General features: G+C 42.6%; 1 protein-coding gene across 1 annotated transcript; it reads right to left on the bottom strand.

Moving 5' to 3' along the window:
• Positions 1–10866: 10866 nt before the first annotated feature.
• On the bottom strand, positions 10867–23985 carry LOC124117423 (annexin A11-like). The gene is made up of 9 exons (XM_048393947.1): positions 23942–23985; positions 23369–23444; positions 21078–21172; positions 19207–19320; positions 18220–18310; positions 17247–17395; positions 16646–16823; positions 15135–15247; positions 10867–13752 (listed from the first exon to the last, which is right to left on the bottom strand). Exons 1-9 carry the CDS (start codon positions 23957–23959, stop codon positions 13627–13629), a joined length of 960 nt encoding a protein of 319 aa, XP_048249904.1. The 5' UTR covers positions 23960–23985; the 3' UTR covers positions 10867–13626.
• Between the last annotated feature and the right edge of the window lie 379 nt (positions 23986–24364).

Below are 24364 nucleotides of genomic sequence, written 5' to 3'. Positions count from 1 at the left end.
CAGACCGTGTACCCGATTTGTACAATGGTAATATCATACCAACATTCCGCGACTCTGGAAACACTCAAGTATTCATAATTTTATTAAATAATAGTTTTAAATGTGGAATTTTGCCTGATAACCTAAGTATATAGAGACCGTCAGCAAAGGCAAAGTATGAGTTCAGAAACCTGAAACTTGGTATGGTAGTAGGTTGTAGGTCCTTTGGTCTTTTTGGAGTTTAGAGGAGATTTTAACTAAACTGAGAATCAAAAGAAACAATACCTTTACAATATTTAAAAAAATAAATAATTTGACTTAAAACTTTTAAAAATGCAGAACTTCTGATGGGCATCTTAGAATCTTATATTTGAAAATCCCTTTACAATCACCACCCCTTTACAATCACCATCCCTTTACAATCACCACATCTTTACAATCACCATCCCTTAACGATCCCCGCCCCTTTACAATCCCCGCCCCTCCCCGTTTACTACCCCTCCCCACTGCCACACCCACCCCTTCACCATCCCTGCGCCTGAGCATAACGTCAGGTGGCGTTCACGCATTACGCCCAGTGCTTACCTGTGTTCAATTAAACACTCTCCCTGCAGGTGTTGTATATACGCTAGAATGCAGTCAATGCGCCCGTCTGTTAGTTCCAGATATGACAAATTACTTCATCTTATAAAAAATCCTACAAGTATTAATAACCCGTATCCGCCACGGTAACGCCGCCCTACCCCTCTCCTCACCGCTGCCACTAATGGAGGACACAAAATTACCTTTCCAGAAAAAATTCCTTAATTGTCTTGTTCCAAATATATTGAGGAATAAGGGCGGACCGGTAGCATATTTTCCAAATCCGTGAGCATACAGTTCCCCTTTAGTAAACATAAAATCTTGTTGTCTGCATAACAAACTCAATCTTATCGTCTTTACAATATTGTTAATGCACACGAAACGGCCTTAATAATTAATACCCTTTAACAGACAAATGGCCCACATCTTATCGTTGAAAAAACACGTTGTTAACTTTTCTTATTCGATCATGACCGTGTATAACTGGATTCGTTGACCAGCCCTCTCTGGGGATCATTGTCCTTATTCAACGTGTGTAGCGCTATATGTCTATTGCATATAACGGCACAATCAGCCCCTATCCTGCTTAACCGTGCGTTACGTGCATTTACCGTTAGCTTTAAATTCACCGTTTAACCCTGTAAGTGCAGCTTTGACCGTATTGGGATACTCTTTAATTTCCTTCAATTTCTTGTTTAAATGACAGCTAATTAATAGGCTGTGGCCGTTACAATCCCATCGAATAAAAAGGGATCAACTTCGCTTGTTTCCGGCTATCTGCTAGATAAAGTTGCACTTTTATAGCTCTAAATTTATGGGCGGTTAAAAGGGTACTCTTGAATCACACAGTATACATTAAGTAACGCGAGACTTCCTTTTGTTCTAGGCCAAGCAGATAATATACTAATATATCCCTGTTACCTTGGTAACGGATGTTACTGACAGTAGTTTATAGAAAAAAAGAGAGATCGAGGCATATGTCATTTCTCAGATTAAAATTAAAATTAAAGAGATAAAAGGGCGAGTGATTAACATACCATTTAATATACAGATTAACAAACAAGCTTCATAAACTGTGCGTACTTAAGGGTGAGGGGAAATGGGGTTTAACGTCGCGTTCATGCTTCTTTCACTGATATAGCCACGTGCCTACATAACCCCTAGGACCAGTGGAGATCCGGGGTAGAGTAGGTCTTCAGCAACCCAAGCTTGCCGTAAAAGGCGACTATTCTTGTCGTAAGAGGCGACTAGCGGGATCGGGTGGTCAGGCTCGCTGACTTGGTTGATGCCTTGCATCGTGTTCCAATTGCGTGGATCGATGCTCATGATGTCAATCAATGGATTGTCTGGTCTTGACTCGACTATTTACAGACCACCGTCATGTATCTGGAATATTGCTGTGTGCGGCGTTAAACAACAATCAGTGCTATTCACATTCAGGGCTTATTAAACTCCTGGCTTCCATTTGTCCATTGCTAATCACTAATCAGCGATCATAAACTGTTGGCTTCCATTTATCCATTGCTAATCACTTATCAGCCCTCATTAACTGTTAGCTTCCATTTGCCATTGCTAATCACTAATCAGCGCTCATTAACTGTTGGCTTCCATTTGTCCATTGCTAATCACTAATCAGCCCTCATTAACTGTTGGCTTCCATTTGTCCATTGCTAATCACTTATCATCCCTCATTAACTGTTGGCTTCCATTTGTCCATTGCTAATCACTAATCAGACCTCATTAACTGTTGGCTTCCATTTGTCCATTGCTATTCACTAATCAGACCTCATTAACTGTTGGCTTCCATTTGTCCATTGCTAATCACTAATCAGCCCTCATTAACTGTTGGCTTCCATTTGTCCATTGCTAATCACTAATCAGCCCTCATTAACTGTTGGCTTCCATTTGTCCATTGCTAATCACTAATCAGCGCTCATTAACTGTTGGCTTCCCTTGTTCAATTTCCTGGACTGGGATTTTTTAAGCTATATTTTTTATACATGCATGATTGAGAGTGTTGAGTGGTTTATTTCATTATTCCTACATGATCGAGAATGTTGAGTGGTATATTTAATTATACCTGCATGATCGAGAAGGTTGAGTGGTATATTTAATTATATCTGCATGATTGATAATGTTGAGTGGTGTATTTAATTATACCTACATGATCGAGAATGTTGAGTGGTATATTTAATTATTCCTGCATGATTGAGAATGTTGAGTGATGTATTTAATTATACCTACATGATTGAGATTGTTGAGTGGAATATTTAATTATACCTGCGTGATTGAGAATGTTGAGTGGTATATTTAATTATACCTGCATGATCGAGAATGTTGAGTGGTATATTTAATTATACCTGCATGATTGAGAATGTTGAGTGGTATATTTAATTATACCTGCATGATCGAGAATGTTGAGTGGTATATTTAATTATACCTGCATGATTGAGAATGTTGAGTGGTATATTTAATTATACCTGCATGATCGAGAATGTTGAGTGGTATATTTAATTATATCTGCATGATTGAGAATGTTGAGTGGTGTATTTAATTATACCTGCATGATTGAGATTGTTGAGTGGAATATTTAATTATACCTGCGTGACTGAGAATGTTGAGTGGTATATTTAATTATACCTGCATGATTGAGAATGTTGAGTGGTATATTTCATTATACCTGTATGATTGAGAATGTTGAGATGTACATTTCATTATACCTGTATGATTGAGAATGTTAAGATGTACATTTCATTATACCTGTATGATTGAGAATGTTGAGATGTACATTTCATTATACCTGTATGATTGAGAATGTTGAGATGTACATTTCATTATACCTGTATGATTGAGAATGTTGGGATGTACATTTCATTATACCTGTATGATTGAGAATGTTGAGATGTACATTTCATTATACCTGTATGATTGAGAATGTTGAGATGTACATTTCATTATACCTGTATGATTGAGAATGTTGAGATGGACATTTCATTAGGCCTGCATGATTGAGTATGTCGCCTGTATCCTGAAAACAATGAATTGACCTTCACCTTTTACGAGTTAATTGAGATATGAACGAACACCGGGTGAACGTGGACGAGAGTGTGTGAACCTCAGATTCGCGGTCACGTGTCGGGCCACTCCTCCAACACAAGAACCGGATACCGAGTGAACAACGTCACACAATTAACAGGTAATGAAAGCAACAATGGGAGTGCAGAATACAACAAGTTGTCGTTCAGATTTTTTTCAACTTTTGAAATGTGCCTGGATCGATCCGGTTGAAGCGAATCTTGCAACATCCTCCACAACGTATTGTTCTTGATGTATTCTATATAACACGGCAATTACAACCTGATCTCTGATCTAATGCGTTTCTTTCTGCGTTGAAGGGTGTCTACGATTCAAATTGTAAAAGAATTACATTTCCATTATTCAAAAATATGTTTCCCGCTGTCTGAGTTGGTCCGCGTGTTATCGGAAAATCATCATCTTTTTTTCTGCACGTGCTTTGTTGTTTTGACAACACGTGGAGAATTAACGGCGCGCTCTCACTCCCGCGTTCATTTGTATCCATTGTAGAAAAACAAATTTGTCAACACAGGTCGGCACGTGCGCGTGCCCAAGTGGTGTATTGCCCCGGACACGAGAATCAATGACACAGTTCAGACCCTCATCAAGATTCAAGTGTTCTTCCACGTAGGCAGACTCGGTAGACACAGTGGAAGGAAGATCAGGAGGGTGACACGCCGGACAGTTCACACAGGGTGGGTCCGGGGGTGGGGGTGGGAGGGGTGACACGCCAGACAGTTCACACAGGGTGGGGGTGGGGTAAGGAGGGGTGACACGCCAGACAGTTCACACAGGGTGGGTCCGGGGGTGGGGTAAGGAGGGTTGTCACGCTGGACAGTTCACACACCAGGGTGGGTCCGGGGTGGGGTAAGGAGGGGTGACACGCCGGACAGTTCACACACCAGGGTGGGGCCCGGGGTTGGGGGTGGGAGGGGTGACACGCCGGACAGTTCACACACCAGGGTGGGGCCCGGGGGTGGGAGAGGTGACACGCTGGACAGTTCACACACCAGGGTGGGTCCGGGGGTGGGGTAAGGAGGGGTGACACGCCGGACAGTTCACACACGGATGGGTCCGGGGGTGGGAGCGTTGACACGACGGACAGTTCACACACCGTGGTGGGCGTGGGGGTGGGGTAAGGAGGGGTGACACGCCGGACAGTTCACACACCAGGGTGGGTCCGGGGTGGGGTAAGGAGGGGTGACATGACGGACAGTTCACACACCAGGGTGGATCCAGGGTGGGGTAAGGAGGGGTGACACGCCGGACAGTTCACACACCAGGGTGGGGCCCGGGGTTGGGGGTGGGAGGGGTGACACGCCGGACAGTTCACACACCAGGGTGGGGTTGGGGGAGGGAGGGGTGACACGCCGGACAGTTCACACACCAGGGTGGGTAAGGGGGTGGGAGGGATGACACGCCGGACAGTTCACACACCAGGGTGGGTCCGGGGGAGGGAGGGGTGACACGCCGGACAGTTCACACACCAGGGTGGGTCCGGGGGTGGGAGGGGTGACACGCCGGACAGTTCACACACCAGGGTGGGTCCGGGGTTGGGGATAGAGGGGTGACACGCCGGACAGTTCACACACCAGGGTGGGTCCCGTGTTGGGGGAGGGAGGGGTAACACGCCGGACAGTTCACACACCAGGGTGGGTAAGGGGGTGGGAGGGATGACACGCCGGACAGTTCACACACCAGGGTGGGTCCGGGGGAGGGAGGGGTGACACGCCGGACAGTTCACACACCAGGGTGGGTCCGGGGGTGGGAGGGGTGACACGCCGGACAGTTCACACACCAGGGTGGGTCCGGGGGTGGGGGATAGAGGGGTGACACGCCGGACAGTTCACACACCAGGGTGGGTCCGGGGGTGGGGGATAGAGGGGTGACACGCCGGACAGTTCACACACCAGGGTGGGTCCGGGGGTGGGGTAAGGAGGGGTGACACGCATGACAGTTCACACACCAGGGTGGGTCCGGGGTTTGGGGATAGAGGGGTGACACGTCGAACAGTTCACACACCAGGGTGGGTCCGGGGATGCGGTAAGGAGGGGTGACACGCCGGACAGTTCACACACCAGGATAGGCGCGAGGGAGGGGATATACGACGGACAGTTCACACATCAGGGTGGGGCCGGGGGTTAGGGAGCGAGGGCTGACACGCCGGATAGTTCACACATCAGGGTGGGGGTGGTTGGAGGGGTGACTCGCCGGACAGTTCAAACACCAGGGTGGTGAGTGGTTTTGACGGGGAACGGAGAGGGAGGGTTGATACGTCGGACAGTTTACACACCTAGGTCTGGGAGGGATGGGCGTATTGGCTTCGTTGGCCACACTCAGAAAACTGGTTATTGCAGAAATTCTGCCGCAAGACGAATGTTTGCGATGATTTTACTGACACTTCGTTGACATTTCATTGACCAGCTGTGTTTGCAAAACCACGAAATGCGTGGTCAATAATAGATTAACATTGTACTTAGAATCAAATGATTTCATAACAAATATTCAATGCAGTTTATTTTTTACCGGTGAAGATGCGGGGTAGAACAGGTTTTCGTCGTAAGAGGCGACTTACGGGATCGGGTGGTCAGGCTCGCTGACTCGGCTGATGCATGTCATCGTATCCCATTTGCGTTGATCGATGCTCATGATGTCAATCACTGGATTGTCTGGTCCAGACTCGATTATTTACAGACCGCAGTCATATAGCTGGCATATTGCTGAGTGCGGCGTTAAACAACAAACCACAATGCAGGTTTTTTTTGTAAAAGGCGCAGTACCATTGACCATTCAGTTTGATTGAAGTCATTCGTTAAGAATGCCATTAACGTGCAGTGACTATCTTATTCGATCCAGAAAAAGCACGTGACACTACAAGGTACAACGGTGTAAGACGTACATGCCTTTGATTCCGAGGCCGTTTGTCTCAACTGATATCCCATGTTTAACTGACAGGCAATTTCAAGTCTGTGTGGGTTCTACCCTGTCTGATCATTATAATCAGGATAAGGGTGTCCCACAAGGTAGTATATTGTCTGTCACTTTGTTAAGCATAAAATGAACAATTTCTCAAAAGATGTATATGATTTAATTGATAGATCACTTTTTAAGGATGCTTTTAATATTTCCTGTTGTGCAAAAACATGCATACCATTAAGAGGCAATAACAGCTATGTTTAAGTAAAAGCCATAAATTGTCTTTAGCAAATGGGTATAAAATTTTCAAAACGTAAAACAAAGTGTATTCAGTTTTGCAGAACATACAAACCTCACACGGACCCGGAATTAACTTTATATGACACTCTTTTTAAAGTTGTAAAAGAGGCCAATTCTTATTCACAAGCCGACAATATTTTGTATGTTAACAAATAAACAAGGTGAACATTAAGCTAAACATTCTTCCTACTCTAACCATGTACCTAAATTTCAAAAATAACAAAATATATCAGTCAACAGTCAAAATGTAAGAAGTTTATAATATTTTAAGATTCTCTTTCATGCATACAGTCTATTCATAACATGTCATGTCAACTTTTAATGAAATTGTTGAAATGTTTTATAATCTTGCTACTGGCCAATATGACATCCCCTGTGATGAGAGAATCGCAGTCAAGCATAGTCAAGCACAAGCATGTCCTGCTTGACTTTCTTGATTTTTCCATCACAAGGGAAATATTTCAGTCTTAAAACAATCAAGGACCCTTTTATTCATGTTAATTCTCATTTAATATTGTGCTTTTCAAAAGAAATAGAATTACTTCATTTCTTTTGATGTACAAAGTGTGTTATTTTATACATTGGTACATCTTCCCAAGGCAAGAGTGTTAACTGACTTTAAAAGTCCAGTTTCCACCCTTGCCGAACTAGGCTGGAATTACTGGACTCGATCGTAGCGCCACCAGTGGTTATTACCAGTTATGTCCCTTCTAAGCCTCTCCTATGGACCAATCAGATTCCACCGCTCGTATCACTTGCGTTTGCTCCACACAAAATGGTGGCGCCAGTCAGGACGATCTGATCGGTAATCAAGATCTATACTGTGATAAAACGGGTCTTACATCGCGAAATGCATCAAATCACGTGAGCACCTTGATTAAAAAAATGAAAAGATTTGGAAAATATCTGCTGACAACAAGTTGGCAGGCACATGCTTTGCAAATCCTGCAAGCGACCGAAATCTGCACGACAGTTTACGAACCGGATTTCGATTTCGGTGTGCGATTTTGATTGGACTATGCATAGACTCGTTGGTCCAGCCAAAATGTAACTCCATATTTCCTGCCTAGTTCGGCAAGGGTGGAAACTGGACTTTTATAGTCAGTTAACTTAGTTGCCTCGGGAAGATGACAATGGTAGTGTTAATTAGTAACTTGTATTGTCAGTGGCTGTACCCTCGAGGGGGTGGGGTGGGGGTTGGGGGTGGGGTGAAGTAACGTAAATGTATTGTCCCTTAAAATGGTATTTTAGTTCCACGTCATTCAAAGTATTTTTATACATGCCAGTACAATCTCATTAAAATCTGATCTTAGTTCTCGCTACCGCTTAACAAAGATCTGAGGATATCCCATTAGGGGTCACGTCAGAACGACCTTTCATCCGACCAATCAGAGCGTCGCTTACCAGATCATGAAATTGACAGTCGGAATGTGATTTCTAATCATGCAACCTCGAAAACGTTAACACGGGGTATTCCGAACGATAGGTACGGGCTTAACGACTGAATCCATACAATCTAGACCATCTATTAGCCATTCCAGAATGTTCTTTTGTTCAGGTTTATCGAGAATTTATCAAAATATGTTTCGAAGCGTTGTCGCCAATTTGAAATTAGTGCCGTAAAGCACGAGAAAGCTGCCTTCTGATTGGCTAATGTCGACTTCTTGTCAGTCATTTCATTGGTCGGTCAAAGCTCGCGCAAGGTCGGTCTGGCGTGACCCGTAATGGGATGTCCTCAGATCTTTGTTCAGCGGCAGCGAGAACTAGGATCCGATTTTAATGATATTGAAAAGTAGTATATTTGTCATTTTACTTTGATGGCTAAACTTGTAAACACTCCCCGGCAGCTTAAGTAGTGGTGTAAATCCTGCTGGGGAACTGTTCAGATAGCAAAGTTCACGCCCTGGTATGGTGGCCTCACTGTGATTGCTGGCGATCTATATATTGTGTTGTTGAATAATAATTTCTTCTTTTAAATGTTTGTATTCAATCTAAATATATTTATTATAAATGTTTAAGTTCTCATCACGACATGGCTGAAATATTGCCGATGTGACGTTAAATATTAACTCACTCACTCCACTTTTTTGCCTTCAATTTACTTTTTACGCCAGGATAAAGCTGTACAGTAAAAACGGTAAAAAAGGAACGGTAAAAAACGAGCATGCAAAGATGACATCCATACTTATAACTTATATGGTTGGAATTAGTTGCATTATCTTTCCTCGTTTGAGCTGTCCAGTTTTCGTGATACCAAACTTCAACATCGCCATGTAGTTTTCTAAGGGAGCCTGCTTGTCGGACTCCTCGGCCTTTTCCGTGACGAACCTGACGGAACTTGACGAGCACTTGAACACAGGATGGATTACCGCATCACGTGGTTCTGATGGTGAGTGTGTGAATGGGTTTTCTTTCAGGCTGATGTGAACAGTGTTTGAGTACCACCACAGCGTGTCAGCTTACGGTGTGAGTGAGTGAGTGAGTGAATATGGTTTTACGCCGCTTTTAGCAATATTCCAGCAATATCACGGCGGGGGACACCAGAAATGGGCTTCACACATTGTACCCATGTCGGGAATCGAACCCGGGTCTTAGGCGTGACGAGCGAACGCTTTAACCACTAGGCTACCCGACCGCCCCCGCTTACAGTGTAAAGGACTGATTCAGATGTTTGATGACAGCGTTTCGGAAAGGATTCTCGTAGCCTAACGGGACGCAACAGGAAATTCCCCTCCATGTAACACGGGAACAAGAAATTAAGGATCTACGTTTTAAAAAATGATCTTCAGCAACCCTGCTCGCCGTGAGGCGACGAACGGGATCGAGTGGTCAGGTTCGCTGACTTGGTTGATGTATTGTATCGTATCCTAATTGCGTGGATCGATGCTCATGACGTGAATCACTGGATTTTCTGGCCCGACCTTGATAATTTACAGACCGCCATCATATAGCTGGAAAATAGCCTTTGTCTGTTCGATTTTTTTAAGGCTGAGATCGCACTTTTCCCTAATACCGTTGAGTGAGTAAGTGTGTGAGTGAGTGAGTGAGTGAGGGCCTGAGCAGGACGAGAGGCCACCTTTCGAAATATTCAAACGTTATCATGACGGATATTACTTCCAGTTACTTCACACTGTACCAATCTAAAACACATCTGTGACGTCATTCTTTTGTTTGAGTTGATTGTGTTCGTTGCCACTGTTGCATGTGCTCCGTCGCGAGCAGATCTTGTTTTATGGCTCTTGGAATGTCTTGTCAAAGTGTAAGAGTAGAGGAAGCAGTCGGAGAATACCCCTCTCCGTGGAGAGTGACTCGGACATTCCCCTCTACGTAAGGTCAGATCGTGTGGGGAATGAGTACTACCTATTTCTTGCCCTGTTGTACCCAACAAGTGAGTGACTATGGTTTTGCGCCGCTTTTAGCAATATCCCAGCAATATCACGGCGGGGACACCAGAAATGGGCTTCACACATTGTACCCATGTCGGGAATCGAACCCGGGTCTTCGGCGTGACGAGCGAACGCTTTAACCACTAGGCTACCCGACCGCCCCTGAATCCAACAAACGAAGCGCAATCACGCAATCTATTCATTTTCACTATTAACACAAAAGGTTTGACTTTGAATTTTTTCCACAAAACATACTATACACTGTTTCCCAAATGCCAATAAACTATTCCTTTGCAGGATACAGACATCTTATTAGTGAGTGACTGTTTTTTACGACCCTTGAACAGTATTCCAGTTATATCACGGCGTGCCTGCCTAACGTAGAGGAAAGCCCCAAGTGATGCAGGTCTCAAACGTTTACCGGGTATGGTGCTGCCAAACCCAGAGACATAATCGGGAAGAACTGTGATTCGAACCCACGATCACAAGTGTCTGGCGTGCCTAGGGGACGCAACTCTCCACAGCGAATTACAGCGGCTTAGACGATTGGGCCACCCGAGTCCCCGACTTCTTATGGGGGTGTCATCAGATCTTCACGCACGTGTTAAATACAGACAAACATAAAAAGTATGTAAGAAAAGATTTAATTCGTAATAGTATAGGAAAACAAAGTGATGCAGTTAACAGACCTGATACTCTGCCCAATTCGTCACCATTCGCCCCTTTCCGGGCGGTCCCGGAATGACACGGATAGTCACGATGGTTCGAGATAAGTTAACAGTGAGGAAAACGTGTGTTAAATCTGAAGAATAGAATATTGCTATACCATCTGGTGACTGAAGGTTGTAACTAAGCAACCTGCCGCCAGGAGGCTCTCGCACAACCATGACGTAATCAGAACTGGAGACTTCCGGTTTGACAATCAATCCTGGGAGAACCGGAAGAATGTGAATCAGGAGAGCCGGAAGTTACGATTCGCAACTCGTGGATTTTCGGTACAAGCCGAATGACGAACATCTTCATAAGGCATTTGAAGGAACACATTCGGTAGGACACAAATGGCCACAAATTATAAATTTCCAATCATCCAAGAAATTCAACGCGAGAATGTCGAGATGTGACGAATCGGCTCACCTCAATCCCAATGTCACGTGGGTGGCGGAAATAGCCGAGAGGGAACGACAGTGATTCGACAATGATAGCTTTCCAGTTTTCCCAGCACAAATGGAAGTTCCAACTGATGTTTCTAATTCCTATCGTGACAATGCATGCAGTAGATATTCACGTGGTAATATTCAGCTGTCGATGTGGGCCTCTGCTATAGATGCACAGCAAGTAATGCTACTCTAACGATTCCATACCTGAGTGTTCTGCCTAAATATAAAAGCTAGTACTAACTTAATAGTAACCTCGACAAGGACTAGGACAACATTCATGGCAGGTGTTATCGTGTGATGTGAATGACATTAGCTATAAGATAAATAGTATAATTCTTGTCACTATCAAACATCTTACTCTTCAAACATTCACCAACTCTGTGTCAACTTACGCTATGTTATAGCTGGAATGTGAATCGTGTCAACCAAACATTCAATAAAGTATATACTTAATTAAATATATATAAAATATCACACTAATGGAAAAAAAACAACGTGTGTCGAGTATGTGACCCCAATAATCACAGAAGAATTTTGCAAAGTGGTGGTGGGGGGGGGTTGAGTATACTTGGAATGATTTCAAAGTGAACATTTTCGGCGCAGAATGTATCACTGTTTCGAATTAACCGGCTTCGAGTTATCGAGAGCCAAAATTGTGACATAATAGAAACACTGCATTTAAAAAAAGTGCACAAAGAGCAGCAAGAAAATACATTGCAACAAACAATAACAGTATAGAACTCTATATAAACAATTATCTCAACAAAGGCTGTGTTTCTTCTATATCAAGCTTCTTTAAAGCAATCGTTTTTTCGAGGGTGTTGTTATTCGCTACGGCCAAAGACTTCGTCATCTCTATAATGTCATTGGTCAGGATATACTGAATATTTCCTAAAAAGATCGTTCCAGATTTTCGAGAGCATTTTAAATTATGTTATAAAAAAATCCAGTTCCTGTGTATTTTGTTTTTATTCTTCTCTCAGATTCAGCAGTGTCACTCCAAATATCAGGAAGGCGATAGTTACGTTTCATATTATTATTTAAAATGGAAATTTCCATTAAAAATTGTAAATCTTTGAAAGTTTGAAAATACTGACCTTCTATAAAGCTAATGTAGCACGAAACAGAAAAACAAAATGAAATGAAATTAAGACGTCATTTTGAAACGCACGACGGTGACGGTGGTCAAGCCATCTCCGTCCACACATCTCCGTCCCTACAAGTCGACCAGTCGAGTCAATCATAGCAAACAAATAGTCCTTTTGCTGCACTGGTTTAGAAGATATTTTTTGTGGCTTCAAAAATGAAAAATGATCTCAGTGCTCATCTGCAATGGGAAGTTTACCGTGTTCAAGTGTATTGATAAAAAACACACGCTCCACTGATGTGTCACGTGGTGCTGTTTAAATGTTTTCGGGTTGTTTTATTGGTCAAAAATACCAGCATTCGTTTTGGACAGTTATTCAAGGTTAAATAAATCCCATCCTTCATTACCCAGTGTAATATATCCTATTATCCTTTCTCCATCTATCTTACCATTAACCTAGCACAATAATGACCTTAAACCAACAACCAATCAAAACCCCCTTTCTGAACGTGACTTCGCATAAACCTACATTCAAAATTTCCGACTCTGGCGAGTGAGCCCTTGACGTATTTAATCAAGTAAATGAACTTGTAGCTGTAAAATATATACTCCTGAGTATTAAGACAAATTCTTTTCCTACAAGCAGGTGATTTGTACCAATTCTATCGCTGATGTTACAATTGTTTAAAAAAACAGCCCAACTTTACTGGACGGCTGTATAGCCCCGTGCAATTCGAGCCAGACTGAGAACGAGGCGAATAGGTCCATGATGATTATCATTATAGAATAGAGATATAATACACTGGTCATCGATGATGATATACCCGACCTGTCTAAACGCCGACGCCTTCAACAAAAACCAACATGGCTACATAAATGTTATATACACAAGGCGATTCCGTGTAACAACGCGAAACTGTGTAGCAATGAATCCATAGTACTAGTATTGCATATACCTCCACGACTTCCAAATAAATGGTTCCATTTTCACAAACTGTTCACTCTCACTAATGATGACTGCATTTTAGTTATGACAAATCACTACAATCTCATCCAAGAGGTTGAACTTGTGGAATTAACTGTGTTGTGTCATGATGAAATAACGTCATGTGCATTATGACGTACTAAATGTCTAATGACGTCATCATGCTTCTCCGATGAGACCAAGTAGAATCTTCCTGTAGTCGCCGCTTGTGTCACCCTTGATGAAGCTCGCCAACGTTTTACCGTAGTTCCGCTCAAATTCTTCTTTTATCAGTCCCATGTCGATCTAAAAACAAAAAGAGAGAGATTAGATTTCGAACTATGTCTAAGCTACGGAACATTATGTCAAGGATTCTTAATTTCATCCATTCGTGACCAACTCATGTTATTCCGGGACAAGCCGAATAGCGACTCGTGCCCCTCTCATGGCCATTTTTGCGACCGGGTTCCGTCTTAGCGCAAACGGGCATACCTAAAACTATTGTCAACTCGTTGCGTAATGGTTCACATATTATTTCCCCATGTATTATATATATTTCAGATGCAATTTTAAGCACATTGGGACGTGCGGAATTATACAGTATGATTGAACAAATTTAACTGTGTCTTGGGTATATTTTAAGACATATGTAAAGTCAAAAATTATTTCTGAGGGATTCTTTGACGAAGAACTTAAAATCTTACGCGCATTCTGAATGGTTTGTCGTATTTTCGCACATAACATTCATCGATAGGGGGACGAGTCTTCTTGCAGGTTACGGAAAGGGGCGAGTGGTGACGAATGAATTTCATCGTCACCACTCGTTCCTTTCATTAACATTCTTCCTTTTCCGGAATTACACGAATGATCGCTAATGCCATCATACGAGGACATTTTTCATATCTTATTTTCTTAAATACACAAAGATAAAATGGTTCAAATAAAACTTGGATATGATTAACTATTGTTTCATGCATCTACATGTTCGGGGAACACTGTTTCTTCGTATTTTACCGAATATCCTACCCATATCTAAAACAAATGGCGTCCAATTTTGAAATAAATAAATTGAAGTGTTTCCTTAAACCAAAAAACATTTTGGATGATAATAGATTAGGCGGAGATTGTGTTAAATTATTGTGCTGAATGCTGTTGTTGTCCACAGTGTTTGTGTGTTAATGAATAAATAAGCAGTATGTGAAGTTATTATTGTTTACGTATTTATTTATAAGAACTGACTTCAATATGGTTTTGCATTAATGGAGGTATAAACGTAAAAATTACCTCACGCATTGCGCACACCGGGGCCATAAACACAAACCATTTTGAAGTTAATTCTTAACTTCCTGTTAATTATGTTCTTAGTTTATAAATTAAGTTAATAGAAAATGTTTGGCTAAGTACCCGAAAAACGTTTATGTTACCCGCTCGCATACAGAGCTCACTCAAGAAATATGTTAAAAGAACGCAAAGGGACACTTCCGTAACCCCTGTCTCGAATTTAAATAAAATATATAAAAACTACCTAGAAGTATTTAAACATATTTTATATCGGGCTAAGTTGCCGTAGCACAAAATAGAAACAGGTGTTAGGGGCGGAAATCTTCTCAAATCAAGACTGTCCTGGAATTTAATCCGTGTTCTTAAACCCTGCTGAGGAGATTAGACATGTGTGAGTAACTCCTTACCTCACAGCGGGAAACCACGAGTCTGATGAGGTGCTTGTCCTTGGTGCCGGCTCCCTTCATGCTCTTGTACAGCAGCTCAGCGTAGAAAGCCGGAGTGTTCCGAACCAGCTTCACTGCAAGGGAGATAACTTATTTATCACACGGGGTGTTCACCGCGACTCCCATGTTTCCGCAACGTCATTTGTCCGTGACACGAGCGGTCATGCGTGATACGTGAAAATGACGGTAAAATGGCATTCAAGATTACTGCACGTATATACCGACGTGTATGTGCGTGTGCGTGTGCGTGTGCGTGTGCGTGTTCCCCCTAATTATATTCATAGGTCTGTCCGAACCATGCTCGTACATCCTGATGCAATTACTTTGTAACGATATTGCTTGATCAATCAAAAGCTGGATCTTACTTGGCAGCCAGTTTTGGGTGATACATATGAAATTGACTCACTAACCAACAGAGATCTAGAGATTCACTGACCAACAGACAGATTCACTAACCAACAGAGAGATTCACTTACCGACAGAGAGATTCACTTACCGACAGAGAGATTAACTAAGATTCACTAACCAACAGAGAGATTCATTAACCGACAGAGAGATTCACTTCCCGACAGAAAGATTCACTAAGATTCACTTACCGACAGAGAGATTAACTAAGATTCACTTACCGACGGAGAGATTAACTAAGATTCACTTACCGACGGAGAGATTAACTAAGATTCACTTACAGACGGAGAGATTAACTAAGATTCACTTACCGACAGAGAGATTAACTAAGATTCACTAACCAACAGAGAGATTCACTAAGATTCACTTACCGACAGAGAGATGAACTAAGATTCACTTACCGACAGAGAGATTAACTAAGATTCACTTACCGACAGAGAGATTCACTAAGATTCACTCACCGACAGAGAGATGAACTAAGATTCACTTACCGACAGAGAGATTAACTAAGATTCACTTCCCGACAGAGAGATTCACTAAGATTCACTCACCGACAGAGAGATGAACTAAGATTCACTTACCGACAGAGAGATTCACTCACCGACAGAGAGATGAACTAAGATTCACTTACCGACAGAGAGATTTACTAAGATTCACTTACCGACAGAGAGATTCACTAAGATTCACTTACCGACAGAGAGATGAACTAAGATTCACTAACCAACAGAGAGATTCACTCACCGACAGAGAGATGAACAAAGATTCACTTACCGACAGAGAGATTAACTAAGATTCACTTACCAACAGAGAGATTCACTAAGATTCACTCACCGACAGAGAGATTAACTAAGATTCACTTACCGACAGAGAGATTCACTTACCGAAAGAGAGATTAACTAAGATTCACTTACCGACAGAGAGATTAACTAAGATTCACTTACCGACAGAGATTCACTTACCGACAGAGAGATTAACTAAGATTCACTCCGAAAGAGAGATTTACTAAGATTCACTTACCGACAGAGAGATTCACTAAGATTAACTTACCGACAGAGAGATTCACTTACCGACAGAGAGATAGGCTTGTTCAAGGTGCCCGCTTGTCTCCTTCTTGATGGAGGCCTCGATGTCCTCCCCACAGGCCATCTGGTACGCCTTGAACACTTCCTTCAGCTGGCTGTAGCTTCTCAGACTCAGGATGCGGTTAAATACTGACTCATCCGTCCCCAGCTTCTTCACTCCAGCCTGCGAATGTGATTGAATGAGTGAGTGAATGAGTGAGTTAAAGAATGAGAGAGTGAATGAGAGAGTGAGTTTAGAGTGTCAGAGAATGAGAGTGATTTAGGGAGTGAAAGGTATTTCATGGAGGATGGAAGCTGCCCTGGTTTCGAATATGAGTTATATAAATAATTTTGAGATAAAACAAATTCCTGATGTGTTCCGAATTGTGACAGTGTTAGACGACCGTACCCCTATTTTATTACCGTAGTTCCTCCATTTAAGGCACTCTTTACCCCGGGGTTTAATGGCAGAGATCATAATGCTGAGAAATCCATGCATAAAATAAATCCAGTGTTTATTCTCGGTATGGCAATATTAAGATTTTGAAATATTTTGCAAAATTCACTGACTGATTTAAATATATATGTATGAATTATTTGGCTTCACCTTGACAAGTTCCTGGGCATCAATGAGTGCGTCGCTAGGATTCACTTCTGTGGTGTTAGACCGATTGGCTGTCACTTGTGACGTCAGAAAGCGTTTGAAGTGACCGCTTGTATCTGATTGGATGTCCTTCTCAAGATCCTTTTGAAACACTGAAACAAACACGCCGCATGTGGTTAAGATGAGCTCTGTCCGCGCGAGTGAGTTAACATTTGACGTCGCGTCGGCATTAGCCTGTCCATCTGCTGGATGAAGTAGGCGGGAATCACCCTTCTACCTCACTTGTTTATTATAACTGAAGGGGTGGCTGTCGTGTAGGGCACTGCAGATAATATGTACGTTGACACCCCAAGGCTTCCTGTCTGAATACCTGATCCATTTCAGTCGATTCTTTCATTAAACATATGAGTTATTGGTACCAATTCTAATCAAGCAAGTCACGACAGCTTACGACAGTCACGAGGAAAATGACAGTCTGACATGGACAGAATTATTTTCAGATGCATACCCGATGCGATGTGATCGAAATGGTAAACATCTTTTGCATTGTTTTCAAAATAAGTGAGACCGTCTCCACTTTCTAGTTGGGAGAGAGTCGGTCTGAGGTTTGATCCCCGGCCAATCATTAAAACATGTTAAAAGATGGTACCCTGACACTCAACAATATTCTAGCTATATGACGGCGGTCTGTAAATAATCGAGTCTGGACCAGACAATCCAGTGATTGACATCACGAACATCGATCTACGCATTTGGGATATCAAGACATGCATAAACCAAGTCAGCGAGCCTGACCGCCCGATCCCGTTAGTCCCCTTTTACGACAAGCATGGGTTGCTGAAGGCCTGGTCTAAACCGGATCTTCACGCATGGTGCTCACAAACCAAATAACATAGCCATGGATTGGAAACCCCGATGGCGCCCAAGAAGACTGGGCCACCCTGTGATCCCATCTTATTATATGAAATACCCTTACATCTTTTATACTCTGCCTTGATTTCCTCAATCTCCTTGTTAGTTCGGCAACACAGGACCTCGATGAGGGTCGTCTCGTCAGTTCCAGCCCCCTACAAGGAGAACATCACAAATACTCTCGGATCTCACTGATATATACTGCGCGAATAAAGTAAGGGATCACACATTATTTGGGGAACATTTTTATGAAATTGTTTGCTAAGTCTTCACAACCAAAAAAGTCCGCCAAAATATTCAGGATCCCGACCTATATTGTACAGGGTACCTGTCATAGCTTGTTACTGTTTTTGCTAACTTTCCCTTGAAAATAATTCCTTTGAGAATTAGTGTAACATCGTGGGTGTGTTTAACGCAGATTTAAACAATATTTCAGTCATAATTAGCCTTTCTAGCTTAATACTGTCAGGTGAGGTGAAAAAGGGTTTAACGTCGCGTCCAAGATTATTGCACTTATATAGCGCCGGGCATGCACGTGTGTGTGTGTGGCTGCTTGTACTAGTCCGAACTGATGCCGATTTATAGTGCTAGCTCACTGAGACTCCATGCCGCAGTTTAACATGAATACCCCACTCAGACACAGTATACTGACTCCGAGCCGACCAGTCCTTGTTTTAGCCCCTTAATGCCGAGCGCCAGACAGGGTAACAACAAGTACCATCTTTTAACGTCTTTTGGTATGGCGCGGCCGGGGATCGAACCCCGGACTTTCCGCTCTCCGGGCGGACGCTCTACCACTAGACCACGGAGGCGGTCGCTTTATACTGTGAGCGAGTTTGGCCTTGATTATAGTGTCGGCGTGACGAAAGTGAGTGACGATTTACACGTTGATACAATCCACGTGACACGGTACTCACAGCCACAAGATAAAACTCAGAGCGAATCTAAGCTTCAACCCAAGACAGTACATCCTGGCACGGCTGAGGAACGCAACTCAGGGAGTCAGACCTTTGACCAACTGGTCCCCCGTTTCCCCGAAGATCAAGCATACCTTTATTGAGGATTTGATTTCTTTAGCGTCGAATGTCCTGGGGGCCTCCAACAGCGCCAGCGTCACGTCCTCGAACCGTCCGCTCAGCTCAGATTTCAGCTCTGCTCGTAAATCCTAGAAATCAAACAAAGTATTTTTACTTCAGTACGTGCTTTGGTATTTTGGCTGGAGACAAAATATTGTTTCGGTCAGAGCTTCATACAGAAACCCTTTTAGGGCAATTTTTAAAAAAAAATTTTTTCGATACTATCTTAAAATTTCAAGAAACTAAGTTGCAATTTCAAAATACAGAAGTTGAAATTTCAAGATGTAAAGTTGAAATTTCAAAATAATAAGTTGAAATTTCAAGATACTATCTTTAAATTTCAAGATACAGAAGTTGAAATTTCAAGATGTAAAGTTGAAATTTCAAGATACTAAGTTGAAATTTCAAGATACTATCTTTAAATTTCAAGATACAGAAGTTGATACTATCTTGAAATTTCAACTTAGTATCTTGAAATTTCGACTTAGTATCTTGAAATTTCAACTTAGTATCTTGAAATTTCAACTTAGTATCTTGAAATTTCGACTTAGTATCTTGAAATTTCAACTCAGTATCGAAAAAAAATTGAAAAAACAAATGGCCCTTAAAGGCTTCCGTAGCTTCAAGAAAGAGCCGACCATTTGTTCTCCTAAACATATAATATATAACACACCTAACAGTTATATTGCATGTAAAATCTGAGGCCACGTTATTGATTTCAAGAATTTTCCGGAATAATATTTTCTTTCAAAAAGGATTCCAGGCCCCCAAATTATTCCTTCTCCCTCCCGAAATCCCACCAAGCATATACCCGAGGCACCGTTTTATATGTTCGTATTTCTCACCACCCGATTTGAATTATTTTACTTCCGCATTGAAGAAAATGAAGACGCGAATACAGAGTTACGTCCCTTGACAGGATTACGTCCAAGCCCCTCACTAGCGCGTGACACCTTCGTAAAGGATTGCGCAAAACATATGATAAAATGATTTTTTAAAAATTCAAATTGTTTGGCCGAGCGTCTGATTTGTGTTTTAACCTGAAGACTACGTTAAACGCACAGTTAATCAGAAAGAGTTTTCTGAATCAGATAGGAATTGAAAGAAACAGAGTGATGAGGGTTGACCATGTCAGTATTTCAGTTACATCACGGCGTGTCAGCGTGATTTTGCAATTGTTTGTTTGTTGTTTAACGTTCCACTCAGCAATATTCCAGCAATATGACGTCGTTCTGGACCATACAATCCAGTGATTGACATCACGCGCATCGATCCAATTGGAACACGATGACATGCATCAACCAAGTCAGCGAGTCTGACCACCCGATCCCGTCAGTCACCTCTTACGACAAGCATAGTCGCCTTTTACGGCAAGCATGGGTTGCTGAAGACCTATTCTACCCCGGAATCTTCACGGGTCCCGTCAGCTTCAAGGACAGGCAGTAGTACCGCAGACGCTTTCAACTTTTATGAAACCCACGGGTATTACGCGGGCAAACCAACCAACAACGACCATAATGTAATGTACAGGAATGGTTCCACCGCTAGATTTTCAGATGCTCAGCTGGAAGACAGATCACAGAATAATTCTGACAAAAAATAGTATGTTCTTGTGTGAATTTCCCTAGCCTCGGGCTAGCGGGCTAGCAAATAGTGAGTGATTGAATGAGTATGGTTTTACGCTGCTTTTAGCAATATTCCAGCAACAGTACGGCGGGGGACACCAGCAATGAGCTTCACACATTGTACCCATGTCGAGAATCGAACCCGGGTCTACGGCGTGACGAGCGAACGCTTTAACCACTAGGCTACCCGACCGCCCCGCGCTAGCAAATAAAGTGGTTACCTTTCCAAACATGGTTTTGAAAGTTTTCTCAATCTCCCTCCTCTGTCTGTTGTCGTGGGTCATCATAATGTTTATAATGATGCCCTCGTCCGTTCCTGGCAACAAAGACAGCAATGCATAATTCATTAGTTACACACAAGTTTGTTGGCTTTGTAGCCAGTAATCTCATTAAAATCGGATCTTAGTTCTCGCTACGGCTAAACAAAAATCTGAGGACATCCCGTTACGGGTCACGTCAGAACGACCTTTCATCCGACCAATCAGAGCGTCGCTTACCAGATCATTCTTGTCAGTCATTCGACTGGTCGGTCAAAGTTCGCGAAAGGTCGGTCTGAAATTACCCGTAATGAGATGTCCTCAGATCTTTGTTTAGCGGTAGCGAGGACTAAGATCTGATTTAAATGAGACTGTGTAGCCAGGAATATAACAGTTATATAAGTGTGGCCTGTAAATATATTTGTTTAAACACGGTGCTTTCAGCTACGTGACGACGATCTATTCTATCTGCCCCGCTTTAAGATAGCCGACACTGGACAACGCTACTTTGATGACAGACTTAATAAGATTCTCAAATGGAAAGCGGCTAGACTTGCTTACGCAAGGGGGTAACTTTGGTAAATCTTTCCCCATTTCGGTGTCGATGAGTATATATAGGTTTCAGGGTTGCATATATATATTGCACGTATAACATATTTTGATCGCACACCCAAAATTGAAATGGAAATATCTTACAATGTTAAAATTATATATTTCACGTTAAATCAAGGGTACTCGGCACGCCCCTACTTGCAATCCCCTTGACATACATGGAATCAATATATGTATAAAACACAAGATTGCACATATTCTGTACCCGACTGGTAGAAAAACCAAATCAGCTTGCAGGCCTAGCCGTCCGTGCTAATTAAGCCACGCCTCCTCGTTAGGGCTTTTAAGGTTCGTTTGGATTGTTACCAATATAGAAATGTTACCAATGACATCGAGCATCGATTGATTACGTTAATTTACAGTTACACACTAGTGTTCTCGGTCATCGTATTGTACATCATACTGGCTCATAATGATGCAAAAAAACCTTTTAATATTTGTTAGGATACTTGAAGTAGCTTAAACATGTCATTCAAATTGTTTGAAGCACCGTAAAATATCCCACGTTTTGTCAACGCTATCATACCAAGCAGTGAGAGAGCTCCGACGACAAACACAATTTAAAGGACCTTTATATATGCAAAATAAAACACAAACTGGTCGTATTAGATCCATTCTCACAGACAAACATAATTTCTGCTCAGATTTTAATAGTAGTTGACAATAGGCATTTATCTTTCGAGTTCAATATTGGTGATGTGGATTTGTATGTCAGTCTGAATGGTGAGTGTGTATGGTTTTACGCCGCTTTTAACAATATTCCAGCCATATCACGGCGGGGGACACCAGAAATGGGCTTCACACACTGTACCCATGTCGGGAATCGAACCCGGGTCTTCGGCGTGACGAGTGAACGCTTTAACCACGAGGCTACCCGACCGTCCCCAGTCTGAATGGATTGTCTCTTCAGCTACGCCACATCATCAACCCAACACGTCCATGAGGGTCTCCGCTCCCATCACCTACACGAGCGAGCCCCTGAAGCCGTAGTCTGGACCAGACAATCCGGTGATTGATGTCATGAGCATCGACCCACGCAAGTGTTTGTTTGTTTTCGTGATTAACGCCGTACCCAACAATATTCAAACTATATGACGGCGGTCTGTAAATACTCGAATCTGGACCAGACAATCCGGTGATTGATGTCATGAGCATCGACCCACGCAAGTGTTTGTTTGCTTGTTGTTTAACGCCGTACTCAACAATATTCCAGCTATATGACGGCGGTCTGTAAATAATCGAATCTGGACCAGACGATCCAGTGATTGACGCTATGAGCATCGATCTATACGCTTTTGGGATACGATGACATGCATCAATCGAGTCAGCGAGACTGACCTCCCGATCCCGTTAATCGCCTCTTACGACATGCTTGGGTTGGTGGAGGCCTCTTCTACCCCGGGTCTTCAGGGTGGCTTGGATCAAGAAAACCAGTGAGTGACAGCATGAGCATAGACCCACGTCAACAGGGTGTGACAACATGCAGTCAGCCAAGTCACGTACTCTGACGAACCTCATCAGTCGACTGTTTAGACAAGCATGAGATACTGGGGCCCATTTTCCTACCTCTGCATCGATGGATGAATTACGCTGATGATGACTAAATATTATTTAGAAGTAGAGAATTCCAGACTACAACATACCAAGGCCTTTCATAGCTTTCCTTAAGGCGTCCGCCGCTTGCTCGGGGTTGAAGGGCTCAGCTGCGAAAACGGTTGGCTGAAAAATAGAAATACGCCATTGAAAATATGGAAAATGTAATCCCTTTAAGATAACGCATGCTCTCTTAATCTTGTGAAAAATTGAACACATTTCTATCTCACGTGCTCGCTTCATTGTCTTGCATATGTATAAATAAATAACCGTCTTATTTCCAATTTTATTTCTTCAGTGTATGTTTGTTGTTGCCGCATTTCGCAATATTCCAGCTATATGACGGCGGTCTGTAAATAATCGAGTCTGGACCAGGCAATCCAGTGATTGACATCATGAGCATCGATCCACGCAATTGTGATTGATGACATGTATCAACCAAGTCAGCGAGCCTGGCCGCCCGATCCAGTTAGTTGCCTCTTACAACAAGCATAGTCGCCTTTTACGGCAAGCATGGGTTGCTGAAGACCTATTCTACCCCGGAATCTCCACGGGTCTACAGCGACACGGAGATGCATTGCTTGTAGCCTTCCATTGCTATTACGTTACCAATTATACACTACCTTAACTGTGCAAGACATGTTACAGTTTGATCCAGTCTTGGTCGTCTCCGTCAAAATAGTAAAGATGTAAAAATAGTTTGTCTTATATACCCTTGTGTTTATTTATACACATTTTACACAGAAATAGATTCGTGACGTCACACCTTCGTTCATAAAATCACGGGTGCGCGACTGACGTCACGAGATTTCGACACTGCTGGAGTCTTTCCACACTTCGCGCGTCAGTAAAATAACCTTTTGATATCACCACTTCTTTCAACGAGAAATTAATCGGCAACTTTCTTCTTAACTGCACCGCTACCTGCATAGTGTTTTATTGTGTTTACTTCGCTACTCGGGCCAACGAGGGAGGGCACGATGTCACCCGACCGAAATATTTTATCGAAACATGTCCACAAATGTTTCGCTAGATGAGTTATTCCC

Source organism: Haliotis rufescens, unplaced genomic scaffold (genome assembly GCF_023055435.1).
Source record: "Haliotis rufescens isolate VD_foot unplaced genomic scaffold, xgHalRufe1.0.p SCAF_123, whole genome shotgun sequence".
In the NCBI taxonomy this organism is placed as follows: Eukaryota; Metazoa; Mollusca; class Gastropoda; order Lepetellida; family Haliotidae; genus Haliotis; species Haliotis rufescens.
This window is presented reverse-complemented; position numbering and strand designations above follow the sequence as displayed.

What these genes read in the sequence shown, in the direction of transcription:
- LOC124117423 (XM_048393947.1), bottom strand. An exon ending in ACAAGCCTATCTCTCTGTCG is followed by an intron (nt 15,248 to 16,645) that starts GTAAGTGAATCT and finishes TCTCCCTTGCAG; the next exon opens with TGAAGCTGGTTCGGAACACT. An exon ending in TCGTGGTTTCCCGCTGTGAG is followed by an intron (nt 13,753 to 15,134) that starts GTAAGGAGTTAC and finishes TTTTGTTTTTAG; the next exon opens with ATCGACATGGGACTGATAAA.